The 22,255-nt window shown below is 40.6% G+C and overlaps 1 protein-coding gene across 1 annotated transcript in view; it reads right to left on the reverse strand.

Moving 5' to 3' along the window:
* Window positions 1-6,453: 6,453 nt before the first annotated feature.
* SLC7A5 (solute carrier family 7 member 5) overlaps window positions 6,454-22,255 on the reverse strand; it is a 34,924-nt gene continuing 19,122 nt past the window's right edge. The window contains exons 7-10 of the mRNA XM_072117094.1: window positions 19,500-19,596; window positions 16,671-16,820; window positions 11,948-12,125; window positions 6,454-11,365 (exon numbers count right to left, since the gene is read on the reverse strand). Coding sequence (XP_071973195.1) covers window positions 11,310-11,365; window positions 11,948-12,125; window positions 16,671-16,820; window positions 19,500-19,596 — 481 coding nt within the window. The 3' untranslated portion in view covers window positions 6,454-11,309. The remainder of the gene's footprint in view (window positions 11,366-11,947; window positions 12,126-16,670; window positions 16,821-19,499; window positions 19,597-22,255) is intronic.

A 22,255-nucleotide genomic window follows, 5' to 3' on the forward strand; every position in this document is an offset into this window, starting at 1 on the left:
TGGAGCAGACGGCCGTGTGTTCTGCTCCATTCATCTCTATGGAGCTGACGTAGATTGCCGAGTTACCTGGTACCCTTGTTCTCAAGATCTTCACTGAGTTCTCAAGATTATCACTGAGACCCCCATTGATCAGCAAGTTACTGTGGATAGGGCCTAACTTGCTTGGTTGGAAAAGAGTTTCAAGGAAATTGCAGGACACAAGATTTAGATTTAATATAAAAGAGGAGACTATCTTCTTTCATAGGAAAAAATAAGTGGTGTTCTATGTGTCACAGAGCCAGAGATACAGCCCTCTGAAGTGTCCCCCCCCCCTCCAGATTCTTAGCCATCAGTCTACAGGGAGAATTTGCTGGACACAGGAGCTGCTGCACCTCACAGATAATGGAAATCTTCACCTTATATGTTACTAGTTTGATAAGGGATAATATCAACTAATATTCATGTCTATAAACTCTTTAATGCAATTTTGAAAATGGGGCAAGTGTCTGCTTTCAGAAAATATGTGGTTTTCTGCGGTTTACTTTAATTTTTTTTGTTGTAAATATTGATTTGATTTGTAAACATAAAATTTCTAAAAATTGCTCTGGCCAATAACGTGACAAAATATACAGAAATGCCTGGCAGTGAAAAGGTTAATACCCTTTGGTTGAATTCCCGGGTGAAGACGCTTATCATCTATCTCCTTTCTATATATCTATCTGTCTAGTTATCTATCTCATATAATATGACCATTTATATATCTCACTTTTTCTCAAATTTTTCAATCAATCTCAGTGATGGCAGACCTTTTATAGACAGGGTGCCCAAACTACAACCAAAACACACTTATTTAATGAAAAGTGCCAGCACGGCAATTTAAGTAGTTATTTATTGCTACCTGTTCTACCACAACTTTTAATCATATTGGCCTCTCAAGGACAACAAAACAGTTCAAAGAAGAAGGGAAAATTTTGACTAATGTTGTAGCTTCTCGCAATGGTCCCCCTGTACAGGAAGAAATGTGGGGCCTAGAGGAGCTCGAAAGATAATCCTCCCCTTTCCACATGTTCTACCTCTTCCTGCAGTCCCAAACATTCAAGAATGTGTTGCTTTAAAATAGCACTGAGAGCAGCATTTTTTGGGTTACCTGGGACTGCAGGATGATTCTTTAAGTTCTATGTGGAGTGCTATGTTGATGGCTTGGGTGCCCAAAAAGAGGGCTCTGAGTGCCGCTGGCACCCGTGCCATAGGTTCACCACCAATGTTCTATCTTATTTCTACTGTTTTTATCTCTAATATCTATCTACTGTATATATCATCTACTTTATATCATCTCCTGTATATATCATCTACTTTATAGTTCTGCATCTAGGAATCTCTATCATCTTTCATATTTATCTTCAAACATAATAATTATAATTAATAATTCCTTTATTTGTATAGGGCACTGATTACACAGCGCTACATAGAGCTTGCCAAATCAGCCCCTGTCCCCATGGGGTTCACAATCTAATCAACCTACCAGTAAGTTTTTGGAATGTGGGAGGAAACAGGAGGAAACCCACACAAACACCGAGAACATACAAACTCTCTCTTTTTCATCTATCTATCGCCTATAAAATTCTCCCACAATACAGTTTGTTTTACCATACTAAAGGGAGCCTCTTACTGACTGTTACTGGTCATAAAATAGTTTTATCTTGTCTAGAAATGGCACTTATTATGGTTCATGACTATACTAGTCTATTAGCTGCTGGTCTAGCATGACTAGACAGTACAGTATGTCCCCTCTATCATAACAGCGACACACACTACATGACTTATTACATTACAGTCTGTTCTAGCAGTAATTGTCTTATGCTGACATACAAGAATTCTCACTCCTACTTTTTCAAATTATGTTTACCCTCTCTACATCAATCTACCTCAATGTTGTCTTCTTGTTTTATACCCATCCTGTTCCCCTTATTTTTCCTCGATCCCCTTTACCCCTCATTTACCATTGTACATGTACATGCAAAAGGCAACTAAAGAGCCCATAAAACACTATAAAAATTGTACTTAATCTGTAAAATCTGTCCCAAAAATTGGAGTAAATCTTTAAAATCTGTAATAAATCTATCATAATGACCTCAAAGTTCACTTTATAGACAATGTAATTGAGTCCCTGAACAAGACCCTTTGGACCACTTTGTTGAACAATCTTGTAAATTAAAATATTTCAGTGCTTTCAGAACAACATATGTAAGCTTAAACCCTGTACAAGTTCCCCTGACTAACATGAGATGTGCTATTTTCACATTTAGAGAGCTTTCACCAGGTCCTCCACTTCTCTACCCCTTACAAGTGCTCATATAGAGCAGCACGAATCATCTGATATTAAAGGACACCTGTCATCAGGTCTGTGTCACTAGTCCTGTCACCTCTACCTGTTGGAGCAGCTCACAAGGATCCCATCCCAGCCTTTATCTAGTTATTTCATACTTTAATCATTGTAAAATCATCTATTCTTTATTATGTAAATGAGGCTGGTCACATGGTCATAGGCAGTGATGTCACCCCTGTTACCCCTCCCCTCTCCTCCCCCTGCTCATGTCTGTGTGTAATGTATAGTAAAGCATGGCTAGTGTGTGTGCTGCATCTGCTGACATGCTGCATCCTCCTAATATACAGGTGAGAGACACAGACATCAGCTATACATTAATCTGACATGTTCTGCTGTAACATGGCTGCCTGGAGCTGCTGTATCTCTCCTAAACACACACACACATGCACACACAGGCTGCAGGGGGCGTGGCCACCAGCACCAGGAAGCACATCATTATACAGCCTCACATCATTATACAGCCTCACATCATTATACAGCCTCACATCATTATACAGGCTGTCAGTCATGCACTGGGGGTGTGGCTGTACCTCCCACTCATGAATAGAGTGGACAGCTTGAATATGCTAATGCTTCATTGGACATTTCACAGGTCATTTGCATACAGCTTTAGGACCTCATTGCTTAGGTTTACAGGCATGTAGAGGGACAATGAAGGGATAGAGGCCATGCTCTCTAATGGCAGTTTATGAAAATATATTTAGTTTAGGGGGTTATTTTGCATGACGGGTTCTCTTTAACACTCATACCTCACTGCCTCAGGTGGTGGCATATCCAGGGACTCTGCGAGATAGAGTGGGGCTCAATAAAAGGGGACACCGATATGTATGTGATTGACAGTAAAGGGGGCATTTTAGGTAGGGATATTAAAGACTTAATAAACTTAAGGAATATGAGAAATGATGGGTATAATTAGTGGGGGTTGCAGAAAGAAGGTTCAAGGAGGGCTTAACAAAAGGGGGTGACATAAAAGTGGTTCGTGCTGGAAAAGATGGAGTTCATATTGTGTCTGCTTCAAAGGTAAACTCCTGTTGTTTAATGGCCATTGTGAACAGAAATGTGTTATGATATGGAAGTTTACACATACACAGGAAGGCTGGGGGTTAAACCAATTTAAAAGCCCTCTAGTAACCTTATAAGTGCACAGTGTGAAACTCTTCTACTCATTTCCCCTTCCAAGTTGCAAAACAATAGAATAGGTTTAGTAACAGACTTTTCATAGCCAAAAGGAGGATTCTGCTCTACAGGAAGGGTGCCCAACCTTGAAATGAGACACAAATGCAAGTCTGCAAGACAAGTGGCGACCACAAACATGCAGCGACAACGTTGGTGTAGTATTCTGCTACCTTATCTATGTGAATTGCTAAAGTTTGATATTGCTATACTTAAGAAACACCCAGGCCTTCCCACTCATGCCCTTCTCCCTTTCTGAGTTACCAGAGTTAGCAGTTCTAGCCATATGGATATCCATTATGTGTTTTAAGATATAATATAGGCACATTATACCACAACCAATTTGTTTTCTTTTTGTTGCCAGCATGTGGTTGTAACAGGTATTTCTCCTGTTATATGTGTTTTTCTGACTGATTGTACCCTTTCTTCATTTGCAATTGGCACTGCCATTACATAGCATTTATGCCATCACTGTAAAAATGGTACCCTTTTTCCCATCCTTATCCAATAAATGTAATCTGTTCTACAAAATTGTATACGGTTAGACTAATGCTGCAGGCAGCTAGCATGTGTTATAGTCATTGAACTCCATGAGAGGGATGCTTTCAGTGCTCCCTGTGCACACCTCAAAAAGGGGTAAATAGGTGCAATTCCCGGTCGTGCACCACTAATTGTACCCATTTCAGGTCTTGTATGCCAGTTTTCTGGGCTCTGATAAAACTCCCCTTTGTATACCAAATGATAGTTTACAGTAGACCTTCTTCTAGCCTGGGAGCCCAAAAAGTGATTGTCCAGGATTTAGCTTTGATGGCCTATCCTCCTATGTTAAAAAAGGACAGTGCCAGAAGCCACAACTGCAGCCACAGCGTCCAAAGAAAGCAAATAGGTGCAGCAGCCACGATCCGCTGATTTTAGAACAGGTGCACTTCATGGGGTATTCCCACAAATACAAGTTTCTTAAATATACTCAGGATAACAAAATAACACATTCTCTAATTCACTGTTATTAACAAAAAGCATTTAACAGCTATAATTTCAACCTGTCTCTATCAGTCCTGGTGTAGACAATTTTGGTTGCCCCTAGATACAACCCTGTATCGTCTGAGTTTAGGGTCGGCAGACATCTTGTTTTGCTGTCTGACGCTGTGCTGTTCTTTGCCTCTAGCCCCCACCCTTGCATTACATGACAAGCTCACACACACACATTGACTTCCTGTCGGCAAGAAAGACATCACATTGTGATGAAAGTAAAGCTACAAGCAGATAAGGTCTAAATCCAGGGGAGGGGGAGGGAGGTATATAGCAGAACTGTGTATGTTATAATTGAGTTAGCAGAGCCGAGTGTCATTGTGTCTTATATCCATTTCTTGGATTTCATCATCTCTCATCTGTCTCATCTCTCTTTATATGTGTCTATACTAGTACAATGCTCAGAAGCTAAATGAAATTGTATATAACCCTATAGCCTGATAAAATAACCACATTGTCAGCACACTGAACTAGAGGAATCATAAAGTGTCTGCTTACAGAGTCCCAGCCCTCACTATGGAATCTTAAACGTACTATTTTTATATAGCGTTCACAGATTACGCAGAGCTACACAGAGCATGCCAAATCAGTCCTTGTCCCCATGGGGCTCACAATCTAATCCACCTACCAATGTATGTTTTGGAGTGTGGGAGGTAACCAGAGGAAACCCACACAAATATGGAGAGAACATACAAAATCACTGACAATCACTAAGTTATAGGATTTAAAACAGAAATAAAACTGAGTACAATTGTAAAGTAAGGGGTTAAAAAATTTCTTTATTGTGTAAACATCACTAGTGGATTGAAATTTTAGAATTTTCTTTTATGGACAAACTCCTTTAAGTTGGGAAAATAAACTATGAAAAAGCTCAAGAAATACACATTCCTTTATATGGCTTTTATGACTAGTAGCTAATTTGAGAAAGGGACTTGGCCTCTGTAAAAGTGAGCAAGATCTTAGTTCAGTTGTTATGCACCTAATTATTGTGCATTTTCTGGTGTAAACTAGGCCACCTTATAGGAGGGTGAGACCGTCTTACACGGTGCCATCTTACAGCATCAAATACTTGTGCCATATAAGACTTTCTAATGATTAGAAAGTCTTATATGGCACAAGTTTCTGATGCTGTAAGAATCTAGTCCGACTGTGAATTGTCTTTTAGGCAGGGGGCACATGGTGCAGAATGTGCCAAGGACCTGCTCTATAATTTGTGGCCCAGGCAGCCATCGCTGTGTATGAGCTCATACACAGGGATTTGTACTATCCATAACCCATAAGGTTTTAATGGCATGTTGTGATCAAAACATATTTATGGGATTTGTATACATTTTTGCTGCAGTCTGTCCTGAACTGGTTTTCTAGGCCCAATTGATTTATTAATAGAATAGGATATTAATAAATCAGTGAAAGTGTATGACCTGCTGTGGAGCTGCACTTATGGCTGCATACAGTTTAGTTGAATTATGCCATCACAGCAGCAGTGTATTTACAGCTACATAATAAATATGATGGCTGCTTTCATCCACAATCCAATACCATGCCTTTATGCAGGTTGAAGGTTGTATTGCATCTTGGCCCCATCCACTTCAATGAAGCTGGTTTCTACTTATGAATGAAAGCAGCAATCTCTTAGCCCTCATAGATTTACGAGCTGCGATGGTATGCAATTTTGCCAATTTGCAGCTGTGGCACCATGTAGTGTCCTGTATTAGCATTTTATTGTGCATTGCAGTACAGATGTGCAAACAACTTCCATGTGCAATATTCCCTAAGTGTCAAAACACACAAATATCTTTGATGACTGTACAGGGACAGGACTCCAAGCATCTCAGTTATATATGATGTAAGAAGCCACCACAAAACCACTAAAAACGTTTACCAAATACAAGACACAAATCTTTATTTCGATGTATTACAGTGGTCTACTTTATTCTGGGGAAAAGAAAAAAACATAAAATCTTAAAAAGCACAAACAAAATTCAGTTAAAACTAAGTCCATCTCTAACAAGAATACTGCAAAGGCCTCAAATATTGTTTAAATAAAAAAAAAATCTACCATTACACTAGGTACTTACAGTAACACAGGAGCTTCAGGAGTTTACTAACCTCTATTGGACATAATAATAAAAAAAGCATAAAAAGCCAAGTCTAGGAATTCAACAAAAGAAAACAAAAATGGGTGATGGTTCTAAGTGGACAAGAATATCCCAAGTTATACCAGTTGTACCAGTAGCTTGGTACATGAAATAGGAATTAATTAGGAAACAACAGGACTGGTGCAACAAGGAGCACTTTAGTGTAAGTCTCTCTGTATAGTAACAATACACTGAAACATCATGTATATTATACACTTGTTTTTCCCTGTTAACAGAACACTGGAATAGAGATGTGCTTAAAGACAAGCTTTTAGCAAGGGGGACTGACCAGGTAAATACAATGGCTGCCTCCAGTACAACAGGCAGATCTACCTATTTAAAGTATGCAATGGTTGCCTCCTTGTTGTGTATATTGTGTTATAGAAATTATTACATATATCACAATATTAACTGTAATTGGCACAATATAAAAAGATTTCTTCCATGTTTTTATGATCCTAGAAAGTTGTACTACTAAGTTTCTCATAGGTGAAAGACTATGACTAAAGATGAGTGCCCCCCACATTCGCATTCAGCTGCACGACCTGGACATATTGCTGGACTGGCAACCGAACAGTCAGTTGGACAAATTGACACCTCTAGCAACTAGCCATGGCTGATTGTCCAGGGGTGCCTCAAATATTCATTACCTTCTTATCAATGTATATTGCTAGTACTGGATATTCATGTGCTTGTCCTAACCCTAAGGATAGGCTGTAGCTGTCACAAATGAGTATTTCAATCCTTGTGTTATTTTACAGCAATCTAAAGTGAACATGTTTATTACCCCCCTAAAGCTCTGGCTCATTGTGAATCAATTAATCCAACAGCCTTTTTACAGCAAGAGATAGGTCCCTGTTATTGTTCTATATAGAGGTCAGTAATACAAAATAATAGATACAGTGCCTACAAGTAGTACAAGTATCAAACCCCCTGCAGGTTTGATAAGAAGCAAATAAATTAGAGCCTTCAAACAAGAGCAGGATTTATTAACAGATGCATTAATCTTACAAACCAAAAAGTTATGTTGCTCAGTTAAAGTTTAATAATTTTTAAACATAAAAGTGTGGGTCAATTATTATTCAACCCCTCAAACCACCAGAATTCTGTTTTGTTCCCCTAAAGTATTAAGAAATAGTTCAGGCTCAAAGAACAATGAGCTTCACATGTTTGGATTAATTATCTGTTTTTCCAGCCTTTTCTGACTATTTAAGACCCTCCCCAAACTTGTGAACAGCACTCATACATGGTCAACATGGGAAAGACAAAGGAGCATTCCAAGGCCATTAGAGACAAGATCGTGGAGGGTCACAAGGCTGGCAAGGGGTACAAAACCCTTTCCAAGGAGTTGGGCCTACCTGTCTCCACTGTTGGGAGCATCATCCGGAGGGGAAGGCTTATGGAACTACTGTTAGCCTTCCACGGCCTGGACAGCCTTTGAAAGTTTCCTCCCGTGCCGAGGCCAGGCTTGTCCGAAGAGTCAAGGCTAACCCAAGGACAACAAGGAAGGAGCTCCGGGAAGATCTCATGGCAGTGGGAACATTGGTTTCAGTCAATACCATAAGTAACGTACTCCACCGCAATGGTCTCCGTTCCAGACGAGCACGTAAGGTACCTTTACTTTCAAAGCGTCATGTCAAGGCTCGTTTACAGTTTGCTCATAATCACTTGGGGGACTCTGAGACAGACTGGTTCAAGGTTCTCTGGTCTGATGAGACAAAGATCGGGATATTTGGTGCCTACCACACACGTGACGTTTGGAGACTGGATGGCACTGCATACGACCCCAAGAATACCATCCCTACAGTCAAGCATGGTGGTGGCAGCATCATGCTGTGGGGCTGCTTCTCAGCCAAGGGGCCTGGCCATCTGGTCCGCATCCATGGGAAGATGGATAGCACGGCCTACTTGGAGATTTTGGCCAAGAACCTCAGCTCCTCCATCAAGGATCTTAAGATGCGTCGTCATTTCATCTTCCAACAAGACAACGACCCAAAGCACACAGCCAAGAAAACCAAGGCCTGGTTCAAGAGGGAAAAAATCAAGGTGTTGCAGTGGCCTAGTCAGTCTCTGACCTTAACCCAATTGAAAACTTGTGGAAGGAGCTCAAGATTAAAGTCCACATGAGACACCCAAAGAACCTAGATAACTTGTAGAAGATCTGCATGGGGGAGTGGGCCAAGATAACTCCAGAGACCTGTCCCTGCCTGATCAGGTCTTATAAAAGACGATTATTAGCGGTAATTGCAAACAAGGGTTATTCCACAAATATTAAACCTAGGGGTTGAATAATAATTGACCCACACTTGTATGTTTAAAATTTATTAAAATATAACTGAGCAACATAACTTTTTGGTTTGTAAGATTTATGCATCTGTTAATAAATCCTGCTCTTGTTTGAAGTTTGAAGGCTCTAACTGCTTTGCTTCTAATCAAACCTGCTAAATCTGCAGGGGGTTGAATACTACTTGTAGGCACTGTAACAGCAGTCAGTAACATGTAATGGTCACATCTATCTGGAATAATGACAAGGCTGTTTTGGAGTGGTGTTGAACATCACTAGCAGGTAACCATTAAGAGACAACTAAGGATTGAAGACATGTTGAAATATATTGCAAATCAAGCCTCCCTCTACATTGCATCATTGCATGTTACACATCAACATTCAAATGAATTCTACTTTTTCTGTTATAAAAAGATACAAGACATCAGATAATGTGAAGGAAGTGGAAGCAACTTAAATTACAGATCAGAGGTCCTTTAAATGCTAAACATAGAGCAGATTAGAAATCTGTTGGGTTATTAACATTTAACTAAGTTGTGATGGATACAAAATGGTTTTACAAAACAAAACTTACTATGGACAAATCACCACTAACACTAGGAAACAGTGTTAAGGTTAGGAGTTAATTCAAGTTAATCGTCTACTGCTCCATCTTCTAGAACCTGGAGTGTTTTCATTGTGTAAACCCAAATGCCCAGTGATTCTGTGTCCAGAAACGGTCATGTTAAGAAATGGATGCACAAATAACCTTCAAATAACTGGAGAAACGGCTGATTTGCAGCAACCTGATGGCTTTTACTCCACTCACACCCAGAACCTATATTACATTGTGGGTTTTGTAAAAAAGAAAAAAGCTAAATCCCTTTGTAAACACTATGCTTCTTCTTTGTATAATTACTGCACCAGAGATATGCAGTCATATGCAGATGCCTGAACTGTAAGGGAAGCTGCATATGATGCAGATCTTTAAGCGGAAAGTGGCAGGAAGATCATGTTTAGTATTAAGCATTTTTTACTTGTGGAATTCAATCTGGAGCTATAATTGACTTAATATACAATCTGGATCATATCTAATGAAAACATTGACATGGTGCAGATGTATCTAACCTAAATAAAGAGCTCAGTAAGAATGAAACACATGGCATGATAAAGAAGTTCATGTGTAGATTATATAGCAGTGTGTTCAGGTGGAATTGCCCTTTAAAAATCTGTATAGTAAATAATACAATATTACTTATATTTAAGACTAGAAACATACACATAGATTAGAAAATAAATAAAACATTCTAAAAGATTTAAGTAAATAAGTTTAAATTAGTATCTAAGACATAAAAATCCTAAACATAGACTGAACTGCATGGGAGGGAGCTACTGACCTATGTGTTGTATAATATTCGTTATGATAAACTGCTCTAGTCTTAGGATATACCTGGAAATTTTCTGAATTGTGACTTTTCTTGGACTCTGTATAATATTTTGTCCTTATCATTTTGTCCTTTAAAGGTGCTTTGTATATGACAGTGTATTCTGCATTTGTGTCATACTTGGCTGCTCTCGCTTCTGTAGTGAACATATTCTCTTCCCATGTATGGCCACCTCTATACTGCAATCCTTACATTAGCTTGAATGCAGTGGTTTGGGATGAGGATAGTCTCAGTGATGCTGGGCACTAAGTGCTATAAAACATTTTGTTTTCTTTACACCAAATTATAAGAACATTTTCAAACCTAATTCTTATGTAAGTGGAACGAATGGTCCAGACAGCAAGAAAAATGCCGCCAGGTCAGGGATGTCCATTGAGTAGGCAGTGAGGTTTATGGAAATATTATTAAAAAAAATTCTGTTCTTGTTTTGCAGTAGAGGACCCAACTCTGTGCAGTCAGCCTGGTCATTGGTTCTACGTTCCAGTGATTACAGGGCTCATGTTGTTATGAGCTACAGTACACAGTAGGCTTCAGTACAGTGGACTTTTCCGTCTGGATTTTGTTGAAGATAAATTTTCTTTTTTTTAGACCTTTGTGGCCATTTTGCTTCTGAGTTAAAAAACGTTCTACATCAGAGTTTTTTTTTTTTATAAAAAAAAGAACAAAAATATGACCACTCAAATGATGATCCAAATCTGAGACAGTGGTGTAGGGAGTTATGTTGGATAAGAAGCTGCATATATCATGTGGGTAATAAAGAAGAAAAGAGTCATAAGTTGGTATTTTGAGATCTCAGCCACTGATGGTTCCATTTGTAACTGTGGAAACATTTATTGAGATCCTTCCACAACAACCGTTGTTTGTGCGTGATCTCAGATACAGGGTGCTGTAAAGGTTTAGGATTCCTGAGGCACAACTTCCATCATCTTCTGGAGCATGACAGTTGTAGAATCTATAGAGGGTCCAGAAAGGCAGATTCATCAGTCATAGATTTATATTACTATTGATATGGTACCCTTAAATTACATGGGACTATAAATTCACATATATTACTTGAAACAAGCATGAATATGTAGAGTAGAAACTAGACTGAACTGTGGATGAAGAATCCTGACTGCAAGGGCTCACAATCTATATACTTGACTTGGACACCGAACTATGTAGTTTGTTTTCCACTGCAGAAAAGACCCCCGCCTAGATGGCAGGCAAGCATTAAACATTGTAGAGAATTCCAAAGGTGCACATTTATAAAGCAATTCATGTTAGTTTGTGGTATAAACTGTACATGAAATGTCTTAATTCATGATATTTATATATTTGAACAAATACTGTATTGTTCGTGAAATTTTGGATGAAGAAGAATTCCACGCATTATTGGTACCTATATTCATAAACCTGATTCAACCATTGCATGAATGGGTCTGTTAAGACTAGATTAGGACTACATACAAACTCATTGTCATGTACAGGATTCTGCTGCATACACAGCCCAGTGATGTGGAAATATAAACTATCATTTTAATAAAATACTTACATATAGTGTTTTGGATCCACTCTGGCTTGTTCTGCCACCAGACTCCAAAGTAATAAACTGGGACACCTGATAATATTATAACAAAACCGATTCCGCACTCAACTGGGGTCATGTAAAAAGACACAACGATGAGAAACACGCAGGCAAGGATGAAGAATATGGGAAGTGACAGATTAAGCTGCAATGAGAAAAATAGTGTTTTGGGTTACATTTGTTCATATGAGCTAAGTATACAGATAAATACTGTAAACACTGGTCACAAATCAAGAACTAAAGTGTAAGTCACTTCTTGTGGCCACTATTCACTTTATGTATAGAATTTCCATAAACACTGGAGTTATTGTGAATAACAGTCAGTAATATCACCCAGAGCTGCACTCACTATTATGCTGGTTTAGTTACTTCATACATCATAGATGGCAATGGGCTCATGGCGTCGTACAGAAGCGGTAAGGTGCTGTACACGTGCGCCATACATCGCTATGGAGAGAGGCGGGGATGAGCAGATGCTGCCGTGTGCCTGACGTGCTACAGTATGGCGGACTAATGTTCGTGTGAATGTAGCTTAAATGCTGTATTTTACTTCAGAGCTGTGTTTACTATTCTGCTAGAAAGTAATGTATGTACGCAGTGGCTCCAACTGCAGAATGCAGCTCTGTAGGTTGTAATTTAGATTCAGTGCAGGATAAGTTGCATCATGTAAAGCCAAAAAAGCCCACATATGCCCTCAAAAATCAAGAACTAACAAACACCAAAAACAAAGAGCTTTAAGAAAAATAATAATTATACTTTATTAAGATATCAAAATAATACACATGAACAACTTCCAAGAGGGATTCCTGAAAGTCTAAACATAAGGGGAATCAAGGTGTCCCAGATGGAAATGGGACTGACACAGAGTACCTATGACCCCCCCTCCTCCACATGCCCCAAAGTGTGCCGAAGTAAATTTCAAATAAGCATTATGTCCAAAAGTAGGACTAGTATAGGGAAGATAGACCTAAATGTAATTACCGTATATACTCGAGTATAAGCCGACTCGAGTATAAGCCGAGACCCCTAATTTTACCACTGAAAACTGGGAAAACCTATTGACTCGAGTATAAGCCGAGGGTGTAGTATACAGCCAGCCCCCATGTAGTATACAGCCAACCAGCCCCCATGTAGTACACAGCCAGCCCCCAGTAGTATACAGCCTGCCCCCAGTAGTATACAGCTTGCTCCCAGTAGTATACAGCTTGCCCCCAGTAGTATACAGTTTGCCCCCAGTAGTATACAGCCTGCCCCCAGTAGTATACAGCCTGCCCCCAGTAGTATACAGCCTGCCCCCAGTAGTATACAGCCTGCCCCCAGTAGTACACAGCACAGCCCCCAGTAGTATACAGCTTGTCCCCAGTAGTATACAGCCTGCCCCCATCAGTATACAGTCTGCCCTCAGTAGTATACAGCAGCCCCTATACAGATAAAGAAATAAACTTAATACTCACCCTCCGTTGTCCCGATGTTCCCAGCGGCTTCTTCACTCTTCTCTGGCCGGGAGATCGCGCTGGCCGTCGCACACTGTGATGCCGCGCTGTCGCCTCTGATGACGTCATCCGCGGCGACAGCGTCGTATCACAGTGTGCGACGGCCAGCGCGATCTCCCGGCCAGTGAAGAGTGAAGAAGCTGCCGGGAGCCGCGACAGGGATCGGGAGCCGCGAGGAACATCGGGGACACCGGAGGGTGAGTATTAATGTATTTATTTTTATCATTGACTCGTGTATAAGCCGAGGCGAGGTTTTTCAGCACATTTTTTGTGCTGAAAATCTCGGCTTATACACGAGTATATACGGTAAACAATACAATAAACCGGAGGTACCATCCGGTAATGGTAAATATCAGCAGTGCAGGTCACACTTACCCAAAGGCATTGTAAAGATAGGCACGGAGGGGGTCAGAGGGAAGGCCAAAAAGTAAACCCCTGGGTAAAGATAGGCACGGAGGCGGAGTACACTCCTGGGTAAAGATAGGCACGGAGGCGGTCAGAGGGAAGGCCAAAAAGTACACCCCTGGGTGTACTTTTTGGCCTTCCCTCTGACCGCCTCCGTGCCTATCTTTACAATGCCTTTGGGTAAGTGTGACCTGCACTGCTGATATTTACCATTACCGGATGGTACCTCCGGTTGATTGTATTGTTTAATTGCATTTAGGTCTATCTTCCCTATACTAGTCCTACTTTTAGACATAATACGTATTTGAAATTTACTTCGGCACACTTTGGGGCATGTGGAGGAGGGGGGGGGGGTCATAGGTACTCTGTGTCAGTCCCATTTCCATCTGGGACACCTTGATTCCCCTTATGTTTAGACTTTCAGGAATCCCTCTTGGAAGTTGTTCATGTGTATTATTTTGATATCTTAATAAAGTATAATTATTATTTTTCTTAAAGCTCTTTGTTTTTGGTGTTTGTAAGTTGTATCATGTACTTGTAACTATGCTGGTCATACAAATGTATTCAAAAAACACTCAATGTGCACAAGGCTTTATCAGCAATGTATGTACTGAAATCATAGTGACAACGCTGGTTACTGTTCGTTTCTCCACTGCTCAATATTTTCAGGATTCATGCTGTGTGTGAATGGCCTCTTCCCTCAGCAGGTGTACTTCTCCTGGAAACCTTGGAACAATGGGCCACAAAAAGAGTGCGGAAGAGGAGCGGTGGTCAGAAGATCTAAACCCTCCTCCTTCCTAGTTTTTTTCTGAACTAATTCATAACATAACGCAGGGGAGCAGGAAAAGTGGACTTTTGAACTATATCCAGCTGAGATCAAAGGAGAGCAGCCAGTCCTGTATTAAGACGAAAGCGTTGGAAAAATTGTGAAGATGCCATTGTACCTGTCTAAGGCGTCCAGGAATAATGTTATTGATTTGGCAAAATAACAACTCCTTAAATATCCTGATTAGAATAGCTTTCATTGTCAGGACTGGCCGTGTGTGATATTTTGAGAATAGGAATTGCCTGATATAAATGAAGAACATGTCTGACTATTTCAATAAAAGAGCAGGTCAACGTGAATGATGATTTAGTGCAGCTTTTATCCCAGCAAGAATCGTCTCAGTTCATGCAGCTCTAATACAGAGAGCAGTCTGCATTCTGCTTAGGGTCCAGTATGTAAACTTATTATTTCATGGCAGCACCCAATAAATGGAGTAAAGCCCTTATTCAGTGACAGTGAATCTTTTTTTTTTTAACAGGTTCTAGGGGCTAATCTAATGCTTTTTACCGTTGAGGGTCTGTTACAAACACAGATAATCCTTTTACAATTAAGCACATAAGCAGCACAAATTCAGTTTATTCCATTTGTTATGATGTATTAGTACAGTTATATCTCATATTAGATCATATAGCAAATGTAGCAAAGCCCTTGGCTATGAAAAGTATTAGGTGTTGGTAACTGTTTAGCCCATGAATAAAAAACTAAAAATGTATTTAAAAGTTGCAACATTTTTACTGACATGAAAAGCTAAACAACTCCCTTATTTGTGAGACTCATGGGCAGAGTATATACTATTTTGTGTGGAGGATAAGCAGAATGAATGTATAGGGGTAGTCGGTGTTAATAATTGTATGCTGGTGTTCTCTCAAATTCTTTATCTTGCCCTCTCTGTTAGCTGTGCTACCGGCAGGCATCATTTGCACTGCTTATCTTTTTATTGTTGTTAAATGAAGGGATCTGCCACCGCTATTACTGTGTACCCTGCAGCAGAAGCGGCATTAGCTAAGCCATGGATAGAAAACCCGCCTTCCAGCCACCATTATTGCCTGCTGGAATATGATGAATTCCTAAGTTTTACGTGATTTAATGGCTTCAGTTCATCTTTTATAGATGTAATTGTACAGAAGTGCTCAGGTCCTTACAAGCTCATACCCGCCCACCGCCAACCTTTCTGACGGCCAGACACTAAGCCCATAACTTATACTAACATACATTTAACAATAGCAGAATTAATATTACACAGCATTTCCCCCTAAAAAAACATCCCACACCAAAAAAGTGGAGCATTCGCTAACACACGAGAGCAGAAAATAGAGCTAGTTATGTGTTAGCGAATGATCCACTTTTTTATTGCAGAACGCTGATTTTTGCATATGGGAAAGAAAAGGGGTTGTGCCAACTACTTGAGTTATCTCTTTTTAACAATTGGGGTCTGACTGCTGGAACTCCCACCAATCACGAGAACAGGAACTACAGATTCCAGAAAACTGGGGTCCTGTTCTAACTAATGGGTGGAGCAGGCCGAGCATGTAAACTGCTGCGCCAATAAATGATGTATGATGATGTCAGAGATTGCTGAGTGTAGCGCTTGGCTATCTCCAGCAATAATACCATACAACTTAATGAGTACTTGGTTTGAATAAATAGATGGCACAACCCCTTTTCAGAGATCTGCAATAAAAAAGGGGGAGCATTCGCTAACACATAACTAGCTCTATTTTGTGCTTTAAAGCTCCTATTCAATTTCCAATACTTACAGGTGGCAAATATTCTCACATTTATATTAAATAATCCCACTGTACTGTACTTTGGGAAATCTGTTCACCAGCCTGAAATGACTGATTTAACTTCACTGCCAGAAAAAAACTAATTGGACACCTGGTTATTGAAATCAATGCATTTCAGAAATTGTTACTTCACTTATAACCAGGCCTTTACAATCTTCTAGTCCCTGCTGTTTTTTTACCTTGATAGGTCGCTCCAGTTCCGGTTTCTTGTATCTGAGCCACATCATCCCAATGATTGCCAATGCCACACAGAGCCAGTTAAAGAAGCTGAAGAAATTGATGACCGAAAAGATGTCATTTGAGAAAGCGTAGAGCAGGGTCATGGCGCACTAGGAGAATAAAGAGGACCAGGATGACCAGAAGTATAGACATTGACACAGATTTTATACATTAAACAAGTACACAGTATGTAACAGGAGTGTATACATAAATCCTATATTATGCCTATTCACACAAAATATGCAGGCGCTATAGAAATAATGAACAAAATGTCAGGGCTACAGTGAAGACTGACACGTGCACAGGCAGTACAATAAAAGTACAGGGGGTTGAAGAGGAAGTGTCATAAGGATTATGTGCAATTCAGGGTCTGTGAGAAGCTGTAATTTGTAATTGTAAACATGCATTTGTTACCCATGAATGAGATTGAATAGAGGAGAAATGACTCTTTGACTTTCGGGGTAATTCTGTCAAATAATCAAAAGACTCCTCACAAGAAATTTCTGCCAAAGAAACAGTGAGATCATATGCTTGGTCAGCTGAATGCCCTCTGACTTGTGGCGACAAAAAAAATTCCATGTGTATAACCAGTCTCATATTAGTCCCTTATGAATCAAGATGTGTGGCATTTAGTAGCCTGTACCCTACTCTAAAGGGGTTTTTGATTTTTATATAAACCAAGTTGAATCATTATCCTTGAAACATCCACAACTTTCTAACAACTTTGTATTGCAACATTCTTGTTTACTTCTAAGAACTTAATGTGATATTCCAGGAAAATGGCAAATTCTCCTCAAGCAGTTTATTTTCTTCCCTGACCTACATCTCCAGCTCCTCACCTAGCCAAACCAGTTCCCTACACTGCTTAATGAAAAGCATGAAGATGGTAACAGGACTATCCACATTTGGCATCGGTTGTAAGAAAGCTCATTCTATACAGCCTTTTACTAAAGATTTCCTTGGATAGGGAAAAAAAGAGTGTTATCCGCTGTTACGAGATTGTTCCTTTACAAAAAGACATATTGGTTTGGCTATTATCCCACATCATGTCATAAGGCTTCCTGAAAATCATGCTTGGGAAAGGGGCGGCCTCACAAGGTAGTGAGGAGACAACATTTTTCTTACCCCACCCTGGAAAACATTTGTATATTTTCTTTAGTAACTAAATACGATAATACTCACTGACTTGTGTATAGTGGAGGATTAGGGATATATTGAAAGGGGGTAAAAGAAAGATTTGCGGATGTGCACATGTGCAGATGTAACTCTCAGAGTTGATATTTCCAATCTAGATATTAAAGGAAACCAGTCAGCTCCAGAATCACATATGGTCCTTAGCATGCCTTTCTTGAGAACATCTGCATCCTGAATGCAGATACGTCTTCTTATTGCTATACTTCAGTGCACCATGGGTGTGGCAATTAGGTGTGGTTCATCCTCATTTACACAGTTTCACCACCTTTAATTCTGCATCAATGAAATACTCTGCGCTGGATGTGAAACTGGGCAAGACACTGTGCAAAAAACATGCTCATTTCCATATACAGGCGGTCCCCTACTTAAGGACACCCGACTTACAGACAACCCATAGTTACAGACAGACCCCTCTGCCCACTGTGACCTCTGGTGAAGCTCTCTGGATGCTTTAAAATAGTCCCAGACTGCAATAATCAGCTTAAAATTGTCTGCAATGAAGCTTTATTGATAATTCTTGGTCCTATTACAGCAAAAAAATTTGAAACTCCAATTGTCACTGGGGCAAAAAAAAAAATTGTCGGGAACTACAATGATAAAATATACAGTTTCGACTTACATACAAATTCAACTTAAGAACAAACCTACAGTCCCTATCTTGTATGTAACCCGGGGACTGCCTGTAAATATATCAAATAACATTCCTCTGCTTTCAGGTCACAGATTTTGGTATGAAAAAAAGTTAAGCGTATGATCTAGGACACTTCACATAGAAGGTCACATTAGGGCTCCGTATTTGACTGGGAATCTGACAGATCCTCTTTAATTATAACAGCAGCATCTGAAATCTCTCACGTTTTGGAATTGTTTCTCCCACTGCTGCAGATTCCATATAAGATAGCACAGTATAAGGCACTGACAAATCGCATAAGTCATGACCCTTTACACTACTGTTGTAGTGTCCGCACTAGTGAAGGTTCACATTTAGGGTTTTTTGGACACGTTCAGCATGGATGCCAGGAAAGCTCCAACATACACCCTAAATACTTTCAGATTATAGCCAAAAGAATATCGTTTTGGCTTCCTAATGGTTAGTATATATATGTATACTGATGAAAATACAGGAAGGAATGGCATAGTAGGCTACATTTTTCCAACTGCCTATACAATGGAATACTTTGATGTGACTGAGCCAGGCAGCTGCGGTGGAATATATAAGAAATGTCCCACAGCTGCTCGGCTTTCAATGGAGAGGGGAGGGGCGAAAATGCTACATTTTTGCCAGTTACCCCAAAACTTTGGCAAACCAAACCCAAATAATTGCAAAAAGACTGTAGCAGAAAATGTTGCATAAAAACACAGCTATTAGGCAAGGGACACATGTTGTGGAAGTGCCTGTGGCTAACACGCAGAAATATATATAAGCTTAGAGCAAAATGTTTATAGCAACCTTTAAGCTGACTACCTGTCAAAAAAGTGGAATGCAGACAGTCAACTCAGTATACAAGTAAAACAATTGCATGTACAAGCAACAAGCCAAACTGCTAGGAAGCCAACATTGAGGGGGTGTGCAGAATGCAGCTGCAGGCACATACTGTGAATATTAGAGATGGCATCGGGGTGAGCAGTCTGGGATGGATCATTGAAAGGAGAGAGGGGAGATGTCCTTCTCTGGATCCCACATAGAATAACCTGTGGGGGATAACAAACAACATTTTTGGTGCTGGTTTACACTGCAAAATGTTAAAACTCTGGCATCATCATTACAATTTCTCTTATGAACGATCACATGACATGGCACATTACCCGATGCTGCTTACATTTAGCTTATTTTCTTGTGTGACATACACTCACCGGGCCACTTTATTAGGTACACCTGTCCAACTGCTTGTTAACACTTATTTTCTAATCAGCCAATCACATGGCGGCAACTCAGTGCATTTAGGCATGTAGACATGGTCCAGACATGGTCCTGGGCGAGGTGTTTGGCGTTTTTTACACTGTTACATGCGCGCTTTTTAACTCCACTTTGTGAATATATACAATAAAATATCCTTCTTGAACCTTGGGATTCTGCACTATTTGTTCGTTTATCTTCTGGCACAGGACTAAGAGTGCATCATGGACACGGGAGTGGTTCAGGGGTGCATTGGAATCCAGTGTTCAGGAGAACGAAGAAAAGGCAGGAGAAACCTAGGAGATCCTCAATTTCTAACTGAAGGGAAGGTGGTGAGATTACCTACTGAATGTGAATTGTGACTTAGAAGAGTTGAGCACTGACCTTTTTTATCTATGATCCAGACAATCTCCTGCATTTCAAACCGAGCATCAGTATGGGGAAGAAAGGTGATTTGAGTGCCTTTGAACGTGGCATGGTTGTTGGTGCCAGAACGGCTGGTCTGAGTATTTCAGAAACTGCTGATCTTCTGGGATTTTCACGCACAACCATCTCTAGGGTTTACAGAGAATGGTCCGAAAAAAAAAAAAAACATCCAGTGAGCGGCAGTTCTGTGGGTGGAAATGCCTTGTTGATGCCAGAGGTCAGAGGAGAATGGACAGACTGGTTCGAGCTGATAGAAAGGCAACAGTGACTCAAATCGCCACCCATTACAACCAAGGTAGGCAGAAGAGCATCTCTGAACACACAGTACGTCGAACTTTGAGGCAGATGGGCTACAGCAGCAGAAGAGCACACCGGGCGCCACTCCTTTCAGCTAAGAACAGGAAACTGAGGCTACAATTTGCACAAGCTCATCGAAATTGGACTGTAGAAGATTGGAAAAACGTTGCCTGGTCTGATGAGTCTCGATTTCTGCTGCGACATTCGGATGGTAGGGTCAGAATTTGGCGTCAACAACATGAAAGCATGGATCCATCCTGCCTTGTATCAACGGTTCAGGCTGGTGGTGGTGGTGTCATGGTGTGGGGAATATTTTCTTGGCACTCTTTGGGCCCCTTGGTACCAATTGAGTATCATTGCAACGCCACAGCCTACCTGAGTATTGTTGCTGACCATGTCCATCCCTTTATGACCACAATGTACCCAACATTTGATGGCTACGTTCAGCAGGATAATGCGCCATGTCATAAAGCTGGAATCATCTCAGACTGGTTTCTTGAACATGACAATGAGTTCACTGTACTCAAATGGCCTCCACAGTCACCAGATCTCAATCCAATAGAGCATCTTTGGGATGTGGTGGAACGGGAGATTCGCATCATGGATGTGCAGCCGACAAATCTGCGGCAACTGTGTGATGCCATCATGTCAATATGGACCAAAATCTCTGAGGATCGCTTCCAGCACCTCGTTGAATCTATGCCACGAAGAATTGAGGCAGTTCTGAAGGCAAAAGGGGGTCCAACCCGTTACTAGCATGGTGTACCTAATAAAGTGGCCGGTGAGTGTATATCTCCTTATTTTATTAGAATCACAGACTTTATAAAATATCATTTGTCCTCTCTATTCCCATCCTTCTTTATTTGAAAGAGACTAGAATTAAAGTCTATGAAGATCTATGAAAATCAGATGCCCCAAGAATGCAGTTGTTCAAAAACATTTGGTAATAGCCATAACACATAACTATCAGATTTTAAAAGTTTTTTCTATACCTGCAATATCATTTTGCCAATATACATACCGTATATACTCGAGTATACGCCGACCCGAGTAAAACCCCTAATTTTAACACAAAAAATTGGAAAAAACTATTGACTTGTGTATAAGCCGAGAGTGGGAAATGCGGGATATAGCCTGCCATCCACCTGTAATATATAGCCTGCCGCCCCTGCCCCCAATGTAATGCCTGTAGAAAAAACAAACAGTGTACTCACCTTCCAACCCCCCCCCCCCCCCCACATGGCAGGTCCTCCTCTGTCCATCGATACTCCTTTGCAGGCATCATGACGTCGGCCGCTCGCTGACATCATAGTGTGTGCCGATGCCATCAAGCAGCTGAAGTCACGATCTCTGTGACGCACAGCGCGGGCACACGGAGCTGATGACGGAGCATCACTTTTTTGGTCAGGTAACTTTAGAGTTACGCTTTAAAGAGGACCTGTCATCCAGAAAAAAGCACTAAGAGCTTCTTACTAAAAAGAAAAAACAGCTTCTAGCACGATCTCCGATGTAGCAGTGTTACACTGCTAGTGTTATCGGAACCCTCCGATAACACTAACAAACACTGCTGCGAAGTACAATAGAAAACGCCGGACCGCTGTCAAAGCGGTTCAGCGTATTCAAAAGGAGGCGGTCAGACCCTCCCACTCTATAGACCTGCAGTGACTGCCGAGCTTAATGCGGCAGTCACTGCCCCTACCCCCGCCACATCATGAATACGCTTTGAGCGTG

This window comes from Engystomops pustulosus, chromosome 7 (genome assembly GCF_040894005.1).
Source record: "Engystomops pustulosus chromosome 7, aEngPut4.maternal, whole genome shotgun sequence".
In the NCBI taxonomy this organism is placed as follows: Eukaryota; Metazoa; Chordata; class Amphibia; order Anura; family Leptodactylidae; genus Engystomops; species Engystomops pustulosus.